The sequence below is a fragment of the Saccostrea cucullata genome, unplaced genomic scaffold (genome assembly GCF_032062105.1).
Source record: "Saccostrea cucullata isolate Sc308-1 unplaced genomic scaffold, CSIRO_AGI_Scuc_v1 ctg9041, whole genome shotgun sequence".
In the NCBI taxonomy this organism is placed as follows: domain Eukaryota; kingdom Metazoa; phylum Mollusca; class Bivalvia; order Ostreida; family Ostreidae; genus Saccostrea; species Saccostrea cuccullata.
In genome coordinates this window covers 41,980-59,341 of record NW_026936816.1, presented here as the reverse complement: position 1 = coordinate 59,341, position 17,362 = coordinate 41,980, and the positions used below count along the sequence as shown (strand labels likewise).

The window sequence follows — 17,362 nt, the reverse complement described above, 5'->3', positions numbered from 1 at the left end:
AAGTTTTACATAGAAATATGTAGGAAAAAACCCTATTTTTGTCTTTTCTTGATTATCTCCCCTTGTAAGGGGACTTGGCCCTTTATTTTAATAATTTAAATCCCCCCTTACCCAAGGATGCTTTGTGCCAAGTTTGGTCAAAATTGGCCCAGTAGTTCTTGAGAAGAAGTCGAAAATGTGAAAAGTTTTTATAGACGGACAGACAGACGGAGGGACAGACGGCCAGACGGACGACGGACAAAATGTGATCAGAAAAGCTCACTTGAGCCTTCGGCTCAGGTGAGCTAAAAAGCTTTTTAAACAGCGTCGAACAATTTCTTTAAAAAATAATGAATCAGATGAAAAGGGCTTAATAAAAACATGACATTTTAAAAAAGTGCGAAATTTATGGTCATATTTCGATTTTTTAGGAGTGGATGGGTGGATGGGGGTGGGGGGTAGGGGTGATGGGTGTTGTTGTTCTTGTTTTTATTTTCTTTACCTTGTGTACTAAATATTACGTGATTGTACGTAAAGAATAACGTACATTGGCATTAAACCTTTTAAGTTTAAATAAAATACTATAAGACAAACCTTTCATATGACAGACAGACAAATGGGCATACTTATTCAATTTTCCGTTCCTTTTCCATGAAATATTCACCGAATAAATAGAATTCCTATGCAGATATACATTATTTTCATGAATTCCTTGAACTTTTCTTCATATGTACAATATTATGGTCAGATTTCCTTCGTTGATCTTTGATCTCCTTTTATTTTTAAATTTTGACCATAGAATTTTCTACGACCGGGCAAAAATTATTGCCTGATGATATATCTGACCAAAAAAGTACAAATCAGCCGTAGGGTAGGGTGGTACATTAAAATCAAATTTTTGATGGTCTTGTCACTCCACTAATATACGTAGATAGAGGTTTTACTGCTACCGGACAGCTAGGACTGCTTACTCATCTACGGCTTCTAATTCCATCTTTGTTAATCACAGATGCTTGTTAATATAATTTTATCTTTCATTTAGTTGTATCTCCGGTTGATCAAAATCTGTTTTCTTTTTCTTATTTAGCATTGAATAAACACTAGAAGCACACAAAGTCTAAAAACGCATGAACACGTTATAATAGCTCTTCAGTAATATTTTTACTTCATTTGATAACATTTAGAGAAGCAGTGTTGTAAACTGTTTGGAAATAAATTGCTGATCAATAACTTAAATGTAGGATATCAGGAATTAACGGAATGTAAATTACTTTAATTTAGAAATCCAACATCCGCTGGAGTCTTGTTGCAGTGTTCGTAAACCTAGAAAAACCATTATACATTCCCCTATTCTATGTAAAATACTTTTGAAGGTATACATGTGGTTGTACATACTTTTGTAGAATCAGTAGATTATTTGCAATACATAGCAAAATTTTGAAGTTTTATTGATCAGTTTTTTCCCCTACATTGAATAACTGCATCTATGACATTTTTTGTTTCATTGCAGAATATTTACTACTGCACAGAATGCTATTCTCTAATTCACATCAAATCTTTACATCGCACCTGCTTGATGCAGTAGTTCGAACGTCTGCACTAGAGTCCAGAAGTAAGGAGGTGAGCCTAATGTCATGGATCAGAATCTATTTGTACGTTTATACACGTTGAATATTACGTACTTTTAAATCATTATATTTACATTCGCTGTGTTTTTCTACTAAGCCAACAGTAAAATTGATTTGAAAACTATTTTCGTGTATACTCACGCGTAGAAATATACACGTAGGAACGTGCGTTAGCATGACGTCACAATAAGGCAACAGCGACGATAGTAAAATTATAACGATATATGGCAGCGAGAAAGTCAAATATTGAGTATATTTTTGGTGCATTCATACATGTAAAATGTAAATAGTAGGAATGTTTTTAAGTTAAGTGTGAATTATTGGTGTGTGAATCACACAGACTTGCACGTAGGCATATTTTTAATGAAGCGCTAGCACGCTTCATGAAATTTGCCTACGTAACATGTCTGTGTCATTCACACACCAATAACTCACACAAAACTTAAAAACATTCCTTAAATAATTTGTGAGGGTCCATGTTTGAGGTAAGCAACACTCTATGTGTTTGTAGTGACATGATTTAATGGGTTGCTTATTTAAACGGTAGATTCAATGAATCAATTGCAATATGTTTACCAAGTAATCGTTCGTGAGTAAAAGGGTGACCAACGAAATACCTTAGCAGCCCTACCCCCGAACAATGATGATTCCACTATATTTGTTTTAATCAAACAGTTGCTTCACCGTAGAAGATGTTTGTTATTCTAATTGTCATAGAAAAGTCATATGTCTTTTATAACGTTTGCAAATTATTATGAATGGACTTTGAAAGTTGTAAACATGTTTACACTGATTAAGTAATATAAAAACACATTGAATGTACTTTTCATTTTGTATGAACAATGGCTGTTTGCCAACACGTTTAGTGAATCAACAAATTGAATTGAATTATTTGTCCCCTACCGGTGGGTCTATATCCTTCCTTCCCTCTGTCTGTCTGTCAGTCTGTCCCACTCCGTTTTCCGCAATTTTCCCCTTATCATTTGCAGATTTTGAACTGAATGTTGATATGTGATTTTAAATTATAAGGGCTTCTGGTTTACGTTGTAATTTTTAAAAAAATTCTATAATAGTATAACGTTTTTAATTTTTTTCGTTTTTGAGCAATTAAAAAGATTACCAATGGACCGTTGAGTGAGATATCACACTCACAAATGAGATATCGGACAGATATGACGTATTTAACGTGACGTTGTAGGCGGAGTCAGCTATATCTTGTCAAAAATCGTAATGGAAGCAGGCGTTTCCATGCATGACATATCAAAATTAAAAGGTATTTAAAAGCACTCGTTGACCGTGTTCTCGAGCAATAATTGACAGTAACAGTTTGGATATTGGGCAATATAAAACACACACTACCCTTGAACCCAGTCAATAATTAAGTGTATTATGTTACTGAAAATTGAGTTTTTCTTTTATTGAAATTACGTTGTATTGAGTCTGTCATATCTATGGATTCTGGTGTTGTACCTCCATTTGGCTCTTTTGGTGTTATGATGTCCTGGCCTTTCTCTCTAGATCTTGTTGTAAACTCATTTGGCAGTTGTAAGGAAGACATCTTTATATTGCCATGCTCTTTTCCTTTCAAATGATAAAAAGTTGCAACGAATGTGAAAAAAGAATAAGAAATAAAAAGGAAAAAAGATCAACTTTTTAAATATGTTGAGAACTTCAGACACTTCTAATAATTACCGTAGACCATTATTATTTTCAAAATCAAATCAAGGGTTTTTTTGCCATTTTTGTTCGGCTTCCTGTCTTATCTGAAGGCCCCCTATACTGTATAGCAGGTTAGAAACGCGGTTGGAAGAGATCGCGATTTGTTCAATTTTCAGCAAATCGCGGTGGTTTGAATTCGCGGAAAAGGAAAAACCATACATTTCTTAGACAGTACTTGCAAGCATTTTCTGTAGGTATATTTTGTGTGAACTGCTATTTCCTGTAGTATAATTGTATATCGCGCATAAAAGAAAGAAAAGTAAAGTCTATATATTGTGTCGATTTTGATCCCGATTGAATAATAACGAAACACCGGACTGATCCCGATTTGAAGTCAAAATAATGCTACGCATTGTATTTTTTTTTATTTTGGGTCAAAATCAGAAAAAATAATACAGTAGTAAAAATGTTGATCTCTTAATCATATAATTGAAATTAATTAATTGTCGTTATACCCTGTTTACTAAGTAAATACCTTGATTATAGGTAATGACTGAGTGATATGCACGGGTGAAATTAAACAAGCATGTTTTATTTACTAATAACATCGCACGTCTACTAGATGCCAAAATTAATCGTTAGATATAGAAATAAATTAAACAATTAAAACGCTTTAAAAACAGCAACAACGACTTGTTTATAATTGATCCAGACACTCGCATAATTATAAAGACAGTCTACATCTAATCACAGAAACTTTTTGAGAATTATTCACTGTATTATGAATTCGCGGAATTTCTTTTTCCGCGAATATAGCAAATATTAACTCCGCGAGTTAATTTCCTGCTGTACAGTATATAGGACTTCACTTAAACACTGTTCATTGCAATCAGTTGACACCGATCATATGCTATACAGCACTCGGTAGCGAGAAAAATAACTGATACTTCGTCAAATGCAGGGAAATAAAATACATAAATTGTAATTGAACAGTTCAGTGCAGTATACAAACAAACACAGATACAAACACAGATACATGTAATTGCAATAATATGTGAACAATGGTAATGCGAGATAAACAATATCCGTAACAATAAAACACTCGGGTGTAAAGAATGCAAAGGTTATACCTTGATTTTGATGTATTGAGGATAGGACAGGGTATTTCAGAGATTTTGTATAGCGATACTTTTACATGTACTGAGTTATGTATTGAAATATTTTCAATGAAAATTACAATCATGACATTACCGTATTACATGTATAAATATACACTTTAATTTACATGCATGTGGTTTTAGGAGACCAGGTCTTACAAGAAGGATATGGAGATAACAAACATTGTTATACCCTTATAAATAGCTTTCTATATACTTATTACTAATTAAAAGTCCAACAAAAGAAATGTTTATTACATCGGTCTAACAATTTCACTGTTGACCGGCCTGCCGGTCTAACATAAGAATTGTTAGACGGCAACGTCACTGCTACGTAACAAGCAATTAATCATCGTTCAATATCGGCAACACGGAAATAGCTGTAAGAGTTGTGCTACCAGCAAGGTAAGGAAGACGGGAAGAGATTGTTTTGTGATAAACAGTTTTTGTAATAAAATAAAAGTAATAATTAATTTTGTTCTTTCTCAGCTATTGTTTATTTACTGATTAAGCCATAATATTCCATATTAAGTAATTAATGATATAGTGTGTATTGATTAAATCTTAAGTGAGCACTGAAGGATACAACAAAACAGCTATAGACTGGGATTCGGGCAACATTTTTACCTTCAGGTCCAACAAATCATATGTTGCCCTCATACCCAGTCAATAACTGTATAATATTCAATATCAAAGTCCATAAAACAATACAAAATATGGGTAGAGCAAACACGGACCTCCGAAACATCAGAGGTGGGATCAGGTGTCATGGAGGAGTGAGCATTCCCTGCTGACCGGTCACACATTTCCATGGGTACCAATTGCGCTCTTGTCAGACCTTTTTTCTGTATTCATAGGAAGCAGAATTTCTGCAATTTTTTTATGAAAAGAAGAAAACACTTGTTGTGGCCTTCAACTCGTCTTTAGATATATCGAAGACGTGTTTCAATTAACAATGGTCGTTTCCATTCCTTTGTCAATACGATATATCCTGGTGAGCTTGAGTTATAAGATACCAAGGGGTCTTACACATCTGACATCATACCTGGATATTTTACTTGAAAAAGACGATAATGGTAATCTCCAAGCTCTATAATAAACGTGATGACTAACTTTTCTATCCTCAAATTCCCTTACTTATGCAGCTATAGACCTTTATCATCTGTATACGGGGTGTATGTATATCTCAATTGCTTCGATGCGCACGAGCATGATTTACGTATGAACATGCACTGCGGAAACTTAATGAAACTTAAAGTTTCCGCACTGAAATTTGCAGAGACTATTAGTAAGCTTAAGTTTCCGTAGAGTTTCAGTAGAGTTTCAGCCATGCGGAAACTGTATTTTTTATCAAGTGGAAATTTCAAAAACGAGGTAAATCATTGACAAAATTGATGGAACAAGACTACATATATATTAGAACTATACAATGACGTTGTCAGCAAATACAGTTTATCATTCAATTTGAGTCAAATGCTGACTGACTTTTTTAAACACTGATTGTTAGTCCATTATTTATACACTGAATTGACGACTGAATTTTTCCGTTATTTTCCTATCATAACAAGGAGTACACGGCGGGGGTGACCGGACGGCAGGAGATGTTCAATCCTCCATATCACCTGATCCCACTTCTGACTTTTTTGTATTGTATTATGGACTTTGATATTGAATAATGTTCGTTATTTTCATATACAGAATGTACATAACTTTGAAAAGTAACCGAAACAAAAAACAATCTTGTTCATTTCATAAAAAAATGTGCTCTTAAATTCATCCATAAAACAACATTTGTCTTACTGTTTGGCCTAATAACAAACATTTGTTACATTTATAATTATATATATTTATAAAATTCCTTATTCTAAACATTTTGCTGATATATTGATAGTACAAAAACGTATGAAATACTATGTTAGTTTTTTACTTATTAAATTGCAATATACCGATAAATCCATTTTTTTTCAAGCCCTTATTGTGGATAATGATATGGCGTATGAAAATGGCGTATGCCTATTTACGGGTCATGTTTAATTGATTTTTTGTCTTATCAAAGTCTTTAGAATCCTTGCTTGTCTGAATAACTGTGTTACCTGTATTACATCTTGTAACAAGATAGCAGACTGGAGACTCGCAGAGTGATAAACAAAATCGTCCGTTACTTGTCTGAATAATAATGTTACCTGTACATCCTGTAGCATTATGGCAGTTGGAAACTGGACACTTGCATTGAGATTGACACAAGCGTCCGTAATATCCTGATGGACAGCTCAGCTCACAGTTCCATCCAATAGATCCAGCTGGACATTCTGGTTATGAAAAAAAATGGATAAGATCAAAAGTCTTTTATCTACTATTTTGTACATATGAAAACTATGTACAAACTTCTATATTTAAATACACTTTAGGTTCCATTGTTCATATGTTGTTCTGGTTACAAACATAAAAAAGAAACCGTTGTATAGAGATTTGTATACCAAACTGTTTGTGTCGCGTATTTTATTTCCAGTATTTTATTTTCATTGTATTTTAATTCCGAGCTGAAAGGAAAATCAAAAATATACGTACCAGTACATTCTTTAGTCCTATCGTTTAGATACTGGTTATAGCAGCACTGATATCCCTTTCTTTAAAAAATCCAGAACAGCAAAGAAATTGGTATTTAATTATTAATCCTTTTGATCTAAAATCTGATATCTTATTCTTCTTCAAAAAGAGATCTGTCAGCAATAATTTCAAAAACACATGTACCTCTAATAGATAAGTAAATGGATAACTAATATAACTTAGATAATAAAAATATGATATAACAGTGACATATCCTTGTACATTCTGTATGCATGAATAAATATGTGTAATTGATTTAGGTACTGAAAATGAGCAAAAGCTAAAAAGGAAAAAATAAATCATTTTTTAGAATGCATGGAAAGTAAAAAGATGACTTGTGTTCTTTTACCTGCACGTTGTATTTTCTAGTGTAAAGCGTTTAAAATATACTCCACCAAACGTTAAGGGTTATAAAAAAATTCCTTCAACCCAACTCTTAATTTTTCTATACAAATACATATATATTTATATAACGTGTATGACAATGATATACTTTCTCTGAAGTTTAGTTATCGTATGAAGAGATCTAAATAATTAATATAAGCTTTCCTAAAAAAAAAAACCAAAACAATTAAGGCATCCTGTTATATCAAAATAAAAAAAGTGCTCAGGAACCATATTGCTGATCTTAGCGATAATAAGCAACTAACTCTACTTTGACCAAAGTAACTTTTAAAATGAGATGCAAATGAAAAGAAACTTATATAAAATTCAGAAATGTTTTTCCAGACCTCAAATGAGATCGAATGCATATAATAAATAAATTTCAGTAAAGTAAGAAAAGAACTATTTTTCTTACTTTCTAATATTTTAACAATTTTTTAAAATATTATATTATGTTCACGAAAGATAGATTGATGAATGTGATAGATAGATATATTACAGAGAGAGAGAGAGAGTTTTGAATTCATTGTATGGAAAATCGTAATTGATCCGATTTCCCTAATGTTGCTTGATTATTTATATTATTTATATTTAAATAACAAAATAAAAAAAAACTTTCAAACACTTTTTTGGAATATTTCGACCGTGTTAACGACCTTGATCAGTCGTGTTACATATATTTAAATACACGTGTGGTAATTTTGGAAATCAATACAGTTGTGATATTTAGAATAATTATTACAGAGGTGCATTTAATTAAAAAATATTTGCATGCTTAAAAATTTACAGGAAAAGCAAAATGTTATATTGCATCTATCTAAGAATAAAATTAAATGATCAATACTGGTCCCTGCTCTTAAAGCAGGAAACAATTTGTTTTTGTTTGAAAGGCTCATTAAATCAAATGGACTTTAATTCTACAATTGAACATTTTTTTTAAAATTCCAAACCAACAAAATGAATTTGAGGTACCATATCTATATTGGATTCCGAAACGTCATAAAACTCCTTACAAAGATAAATAGTGGTTTCCAGTAAATGTTCAATCAACCTCTTTCTCTTCTACTCATTAAGATATAACAGTAGTGAAAGGAAAACTCCAAGAGTGCTGTTCAACTTTACATTCGAGAAGTTGTTTGCTCTGCTCTTATTTTATATTGTTTTATGGACTTTGAGGTTGAATACTGTTCGTTATCTCCATATCCTTCTTCTTAAATAAGATGTGGATTCTTAAAATATTTGTAGGAAATTTCTGAAAATTTTTGAATTACAAGAAATTACCAAAAGCAACAGCTTAAAAACGTTTCAATTTTATACTAAAAAAATCCACACGATAAATTTAAATTCAGGCTTTTTGATATCATTGACATCTGCTTTTTCAATAAAAATGGAACTCGTAAATTTGCAATGCATACCTGAAATTTCCGAGAATAGTGATCAAGTCGAGCACATTTTTTTTTTATTAAAGCTCAATTAAACGCATTTTGAAAAAAAGTATCGATCTTTCTAAGTGTGTTAACTTAGTCCCAAAGTTTGTGAAATAAATTGTAAAAACGTTTCTTTCTGTATTTGGCCATAATATTAAGTTATTAAGGTATGTCACTCGTCAACTGTTTTTCTCGCAGAACCTCTTAATTACTTCAAAACTATTTATTAAAATTCAATTTTCATGACATATTAAAATTCAATAATGTAATTTTTTTGTATTCAACGAAAAAACTGCTCAAAAATCTACAAAGAAGCTAGATTTATGTGGGACTTTTTTTTGTGATGGAAGGATATTTGGCAGAAAATTCTGCAAATCAGCAAATTTATTGAATTCAACATCGTGAAACTTTAGCCTAAAATACTTTTACTGGGAGTATATTTTCCGTTAGGATGTTGCTAGATATATTTAATATAGGTCTTTATTTATAATTTTTACAAGAAGTTTTACACCCTCTATTAACAAACTTTGCCAAAAATATGAAGATGTGTTAAAGAAGTCACGATAAATTTACACCATTTTTTGCCTGAAAATCACACAGATTTTGACCAATATTTCAAACTTCACATCACTGGCCCCAACCTTTTCTTTCATTATTTTGAACTACTCAGTACTTGTGACTGATCAGCACTTAAGTCGTAAAAAGTTTGAAATAAGAAAATGTTTTATTGCTTATTTAGTTTTTTAAAATACCCCAAACATGTTACATTTTAGTGCAAAAAAGTTTATGAAAAAATTTACGCGCATTAATTGCAAGATTTTTTCAATCATAAATATTACTCAAACATTTCACGTAAAATAAGATTATATTTATTGCCATGGTTACATCTGATAAAATATAACAAAGGTTAAAGTATTAAACCAAAGAGTTAAGATTTATGTGCAAAAAGGTCAACTTATTTGTACCGTAGATCAGTAAGATGCACACTGACCCCCTATTTTCTCTGCGATTTTGAGTTACACTATATGTGTACCTATCAAAAATATACTTCTCAAAAAATCCTTGATTTAACAAATTTCACGATTGACATACCTTAATTCTGCATTAAAATTCATTTGAGATAATTGTCTAATTATTAATAATTAAACAAATATTTAATAGAAAAATGTAAACAAAGAACAAGTTTTTTTTACCACATCGGTTGTGACTGCCCTTTGAACGATTTATCTTTTGAGTTATGAATTTGAACACTGTTGTATTTTATCTTAAAAAACCTGAATATTTTTCTTTAATGTAATGCAACGGTTTTAAAGATACACGGGGAAACCTGAAGACAAGAAATAACTTACCTTGAACAATTTTCTTGGATGTATAAGACTGATTGTGTACTAACAATTATCTCAAATAAGATAACTTTGGAGATAAACTTCATTTTTGTTAAAGCATATCGTGAATTGATGATTACTATAAACATTCAGGATCTGTTAACTTAAATATTAAATGAGGCTTTAAATCTGAGTTTGATTTGATTTTGCACTTTGAAAAGTTACTTCCTTAATAATTTTCTCATCTAAAAATTCATTCACTAGCATTTCATAATAAAAAAAAAATGTGTGTTTCATTGATGACTAAGCTCCAAGCAATATATAATATAAAACATAATTTAAATAACCAAACAATACAATGAGTTGGGACTGAAAAAAATATCAAAACTTATCAAATACTGCAAAAAAACTAACAATACTCATTTAAATATATTTAATATATATTTCAACGCCAGAAACGCCAAGAAATACATACTACATGCAACATTGTGTCTGTGTATCTTCACTTTACGCAAAATAATAAGATAGCAAATTCATAAAAAATTGAATATGTTAGATGTTCTGACGTCAGATTGATTAATTGTTCTTTAACGTCCCTCTCGAGATTGTCCACTCATATGGAGATGCCTCCACTTGTGGTGGAGAACTGCATCAAAGTCCAAGAGTAGAATACTTGTAATTGAGGAAACAGGAATATCTACAGTCTCGTTTAAAGTCAACATTTTGCATGTTCTGTGGTCTATACAAGATCTTGTCAGCAACAACCATTTAGAAAAATACAAAACTTTAGCATACTAATTATTAGGCAGCTATATTTCACAATGAATTGTCTACGGATTTTTCCCAGTCAAGACAAGGAGCTCCCAGCGGATGTGACCGGTCGGAAGGGGTAACTCACTCCTCCATGACACCTGATCCTACCTCTGATATTTTTTAAGTCCGTGCTTGCTCTTCTACTGATTTGTATTGTTTGAATGGACTTTGAGATTGAATACTGTTCTTTATCACCATATTCCATTTTCAGCACTTTTCAAAAATTGATTTGAAACAAAAATACCACAATTTAAATTGGCATAAATTTGGCAAGTGTTTTAATATAGCATTAACTTGGTTATCAGAAACTCATATTACAAGTAATTTTCACATCTCAACATTTAGAACAACAAAACAGAAAATTTTATGCAAAGGTGAGGTAATTGAACAATTAAACATGGATAATTTCGACTCGTGTTACTTTCGCCCTTTTACACTTGCAAACGATTTAACCCGTTTTAACTTCGCCCAGTCATAGTTTTTGCTAAAGAAATTATACTGTATTCTTTGCGTTTGTTCTATTTTTAATTCGCCCACATCAGGGTAGGGTGTAAGGGGCGAAAAAAACGGGGTTGAAATTTTTCCTGTATACAGATTCTAGAAATCATGCATGCTCTCGTAATATAGAAATATTTCTCATATGTCTGTTTTTTCTTTTCAATCACACAGATTACAAATACAAGCAGTCACTATAAAATATAATTTAAATAAAAGATAAAAAGACACCAGACAGTTTGCGACATTTCTTTCATATCTAAATGTTTACTGACTATAAACTACAAAGGCTAACTAACGATTAAATTATATGACAAAAACAATGACTTCAGCTTTTCAATTGTCAACTTTACTTATTTATGAATGCTTTGCTATCACCTACATATAACTTTCCCAACGTTTGTCCTACTAAAGGGTGTTTTCTTTGTACAATCAATTTTTAAACAGAGATAGGGTAGTCAAACATTGGTTATATATTCATTTGACAATGTCAATATAATATACAAAGCAATTGCAAAATGATGACTTTCAATTTGGTTGTCTAAATATTTATTGCATCAATGTATATGTGAGTAGTCTGTCTCAAGTAAATAATTGGTTTTACTTAAAGAGAACTCTATTGTGTAGCGAATCAATTTTGAGACTTAAAGACAGTATGCAGTCGACATGATCAAGTCCTTTAAGTGCTATAGATTATGCAGGTTTAATAATGTTTAACATCCCTTTTCCGGACAAGCTATAAACTACCCCGCCACTGTTGACGCAAAAGGATAGTATACCATAATTAAATCTTTAATGTTGTTTTTTTTTAATTTTTAAATATAAATTGCCATTTATTTTTCTTCCATTACAAATATTAATATTGTTATTGTCATTTCTTTACGAATTAATTATCCCATGTTACGTTAAGTCATTGTATGTTCGACGATGCAATAGATCAGCAGGTCTTAATTATTGAAATTCAATTTTGTTTTAGTGCTTCATTAGCAAAATCTAACAATTCATACTTTAGATACTGTATTCTGACACTCCCGCATTTAATTATGTTGAAAAATTCGTTAAACAGAGCAGATTTCTATTTCAGATAATAACCAACTAATCAACTTAAGACATACGATTTCAAAGTTTCAGGGCTCCGATATTTGCTATAACATAAATACTTGCAGTTGTTAATCAGGCGGCAGTTAATCTTCAATGCATCACTTAAGCAAAAAATCCCGTTCTATATATATTTACAGTTAATTCTCAAAAAACCGCCACCTTTTGTAATTTAGAAATCTTGGCGGTATAACGAATTTGGCGATGAATTGAATTTCCCATCTTCTGGAAAACAAGAAGTAGAGTTACCGTTCTTAGAAATACCATTTAGCGTTTCGATTCTTATTATTACATGTATATGTATATAAAAACATATTTCTGATTGAAAATACTTCAAGTAATTTTTTTATGTACAAATTCGCAAAAACAAAATGTGCAGCTTTGAAATAAAGACAAGTACATGGGTGTGCATGTAAATCTGCACGTCTGCTATTGAAAAAAAAAAAACATACTGGGTCAATTGTCGTGATATATTGCCGAAAGTACGTAAAATGAATTCTTGAATAAATTCATTCTTTATGGCATCATTGGTAATTTAACATTCACAATTTATACAGTATAATTATTTTTTCAGCAACCTTTGCATTGTTTAAAGCAGAGATCATCTAAATAATATAGTTATCGGCGTACTTTAACAACGACCGTTTTCGTGGCAAAGCCGTGACTAAATGAATTTTTTTTTAACACAAAACAAAATTATTATAACAGTTCATGTTAAAATTATTGTTCATTTAGTTCTTGTTTAATTACTTAATTGCATGTACCTTGTCTGTGTTTGCATGCTTTACAACAGGGATAGTGTCAACCAATTAGCCGCGCTTCACTGACCGCACGCACCTGTGGCGGTATATCGAGATAATTGACACTTAAAAATGGACGTTTGTTGTGAAAACAGGGTGGCGGATGACGGTATGAGAATTTGGCGTTATAAAGAGAATTTTATATAGCAGGAAAACCGTTCTTGGGAAATCATGGCGGTATTGCGAAAATGGCGATGAATCGAATGGCGATAATTCGAGAATTGACTGTAATTTTATATATTGTCAGACAAGGTATTGTTAAAAACGTTTTACAATAAAATATATTTGAAGCACTACTCCAATGTAGAACAAAGTTCAAATACAACAAATATCGAGTGTTCCTTGTACTATTTTGAGTAATGTTTAAATCATTTTCCGGAGTATGACTTCCATTTGAATCGATGCACAAAAGTATACTCTCCATAAAATTTATTTGTAATGAAATAAATTTTCAATAATTTATGTGATTGTACAGTGTGTATTAAAATTGTTTTCTTTTTTTTTTTTTAGTTTACTTTCTGTTAAGGGAAACAAATTCAAGGATTCGATTCCAGCGATTAACAAATTTTATTCTAAAACATTTCCCAGATGACTTTGAAAGTATTGAGACACACATTATTGAAAATCATCCTACACAACTAAAATCGTGTTATCTCCATCTCTGGTTTAAATTCTTCTACTTCATTCATTTGAACTTCTCTCTGAATATTTTCTTGTGAGATGCTATATGGTCTCTCTGCTACTTCGATAGATTCTTTTTCACAATAAAGCCCTACTTCATTCGATAAATTGTCAAAGCCATTTTCTCTTAAATTGGGAGCAAATTTAAATTCAGAGAGTTGAGATTCAGAAGTAGATCGGATCAATCCAAGTGAACAATCAAGCCTTTCTTCTCCTTTGATTCGGCTAAAATCAAAGTTACGAGTCAAAGTTTGGAAAATATTATCTTCAGCTGTACCGGGTAGATTCAAACTTTCGCCTCCTGTAAGTGTAACAAACTCTTCATCAGTACCAAGAATAGCCCCAGTGCTACGCCAGTCATGATCATAGATAGCACAACTCTGTCTTTGTTTTAACAATAAGATGTTGTAATCACAGTTGAACGAGATCCTTTTATACATGCTTTGTTTTTGTGAGTTACTAGATCTAAGTTCGGATTCAGCATTCTCGCTTCTGAACTCGATAGAGGTACACTGAGCGGGATTTAATTGTTCATTTAGTTGGGATTTCTGAATTTCATCATAGTCTTGGGTCTCTTCATCATAAGTCCTTGGGGTATCTCTTTGTTGAATATTTTTGTTCATCTTTTGAGCGTTGACATTTGCGTGATCTATTTGTAAAAAAAGAGCAAAATATATAAATATCAATTTTTTAATAAATGGATTTAAATAATTTGATTCTTGATTTAAATTTTTAGACACGGTAATAATGTTTAGTTTCGAAACTTATCAATCCACCGAACAATTAATCCTTCCTTTTATTTTATCATCATTAAAGGATACGCTTAAAAATTATTACTTCTAGACACTTTAGCTGGTCCTACCTCTTGAATTTCAATGGATCCTTGCTATGTCTTATTCACAGAAAAGTATTGTTTTAAAGATTCATGGAACCGATCATTTTTATTTTTTTCTTACTTTTTTCATTATAACGGGTAAATACATGTCTATTTTACCTTGACTAGAACTTCTTGCATTACAAACAACAGGCATTCTACATTTAGGTCTGAAAAGATATTAGATGACCAGTATTTTTCATTATTATAAAAAATAATTATAAATTGAAAAAAGGCGTTGTCTTTGTATTTGCCAAAATAAGTGATTGGGCATAATGTTTTTTACTTGAGTGCATTAAAAACTCCACCAACAAATGCTGCTGCTATCAAAGCAATCAGAATTAAGGCAACCAACATCCAATGATTGTTCTGTTTTGTTTTATCTGTTGATGATGATGTTGATGATGATGTTGAGGGTTTTACAGATGTAGGAAATTCTGTTATTTCCTTAGGCTTCTCCGATGAAGAAAATTCGAATATACTGGTTGATGCTTTTGATTGAGGTAAACGTCCGTGATCCCGAACTGTAGTAATATTACTCATAAATGATGATGATGATGAAAGTTCTGAAATGTAAGGGAATAAAATAAGATGTGATTTTATAGGATTAACTACAATTTTATTATTCTCAAATGCAGTCATTATTTAGCCATGCAGATATTTAGCATACAAATCGGTCATTTCAGGCACACATAACATGTAAGCTATCTAGGCAGGGAGTGACACCTATCCCCAACCCTTATCTTTCCATCGTGGCAAAATCCTAGGAAAATGCTTTTTCTTCCCTTTGATTTCTTCAAATAATGTGGGTGAAAGGGGAAATCAAATACTTTAATCTTGATCACACTTATCCTTGCATTGATAATGTTAAATCTTAGACGTGCCCATAACACCATAATTGAAACCATTTTTTAACCAAAAATCAATTCAGTACCTTTATCTACATTACATAACAGATTCATAGCAGATTTATGATATTAAATAATGAGGTAACATTGTTTTAATCTACTGGATGTTGTAGTCTCCATTTCTAGCGTTGACTTATCCAGATATGTCTCTGATTGTGTTGCCGTGTTCAGTGTTGAAATATCCATGGAGGTCTCTAACCGTCTTGACATTAGTTCAGTGTGTTGTCTCGACTTTATAACTTCTGTGGACACTTTTGGAATTATAAATTTAGTTTTTAAAGTTGCTATTCATAAACAAAACTAAAAATACCAATAAAAACGCATGGATAAAATAGCCAAAACCTTTAAATCTCTTTCGTATTTTTCATATATATTCAGTTAAATAATATTTAAAATTCAAATTATGAACAGAGAAATACCTTTTTGAGTAACATTTATCTGGCATCCATTTACAGGATTACAATGTTGTGATTTGCATTCGCAAGCAACCTGACAAAGACGGCCATAGAAACCCAAAATGCATTCTTGTGAACAATTCAACCCAAAACTTCCCCATGGACACTCTGCATAAAAAAAATCATGTTCAAAACAAGAAAACAAAAAAAAATATTTGAAAAAAAAATTGTTGGAAATATTTTTTTGATATCATTAAATTTAAAATAATGTTTAAATTTGTAAATTGCACTGATATACATGTAGTGTATACATGTAAAATAACTTACCCATACAGTCCATTGATTGGTTGTCGAAATAGAAGTTATATTTACATGTAGAACTGCCCCTAAAATTGAGAGATACATTTATTTTCTCCATTACATTAATTCAGCAAATTATATGTTCAATGTTAAAATTTCGTACCTTTTGAAGTCCAGAGTATTCAGCACTCCAGCGGTTTGGATCAATATTATTGTTGACAAATACCATTTCGTTTTAAAATTTACTTCCATTATTTGTTTATACATGCATTAGTTGTACATTTCGATTAGGGAAGTTAATTCTACGAAACCACCAATTAACAAAAATACCAGGAAAAATAGATGTTTAATTAAAACTGTCCTATAATCTGACTTTCACTCAAATTAAATTGAATTATACTTTTAACAGCCATATATAGAATGTAGATTTATTCAATTTTCCCGTTACATCCTTTGTAAAATATATAAACATCCGGTACTATTTTGAAAAAAAAGATTTAAAATTGATCGGAATGTGTTGTTATATTAAAAAAATTGTAACTAATGTTAACAAACATTATTGAGTCCAATGAATGACTGCACAATGCTGACTAATGAAAAGGGACACCTTAAAACAAGTTTAGAATATCTTCATCTTTCTACGTAGAATTTGACTCCCTGGTCAATACCATATGTAGAAAAAATGACCCATTTTTTGTACAAATTATGGCCTTGGGTTCATTTCTTTCTTTGGGATAGTTGGAAAATGTCTCTTGTCATATTTGATGTAAAAACTATTTTTGGTAATAATATTTTTGTAACCCGATGCATTCGGGAAAAATTAAGCAGCCTT

At 31.4% G+C, this 17,362-nt stretch overlaps 2 protein-coding genes across 2 annotated transcripts; both read right to left on the bottom strand.

The window, feature by feature from the left end:
- Positions 1 to 2,691: 2,691 nt before the first annotated feature.
- Positions 2,692 to 10,362, bottom strand: LOC134246652 (uncharacterized). Its single transcript, XM_062729026.1, has 4 exons — positions 10,191 to 10,362; positions 6,992 to 7,050; positions 6,607 to 6,732; positions 2,692 to 3,188 (listed from the first exon to the last, which is right to left on the bottom strand). The coding sequence occupies exons 1-4, from the start codon at positions 10,313 to 10,315 to the stop codon at positions 2,995 to 2,997; spliced, it is 504 nt and encodes a 167-aa protein (XP_062585010.1). The 5' UTR covers positions 10,316 to 10,362; the 3' UTR covers positions 2,692 to 2,994.
- A 3,314-nt stretch (positions 10,363 to 13,676) lies between these two features.
- On the bottom strand, positions 13,677 to 16,800 carry LOC134246651 (uncharacterized). Its single transcript, XM_062729025.1, has 7 exons — positions 16,694 to 16,800; positions 16,558 to 16,616; positions 16,255 to 16,398; positions 15,937 to 16,086; positions 15,214 to 15,493; positions 15,048 to 15,097; positions 13,677 to 14,702 (listed from the first exon to the last, which is right to left on the bottom strand). The coding sequence occupies exons 1-7, from the start codon at positions 16,795 to 16,797 to the stop codon at positions 14,011 to 14,013; spliced, it is 1,479 nt and encodes a 492-aa protein (XP_062585009.1). The 5' UTR covers positions 16,798 to 16,800; the 3' UTR covers positions 13,677 to 14,010.
- Between the last annotated feature and the right edge of the window lie 562 nt (positions 16,801 to 17,362).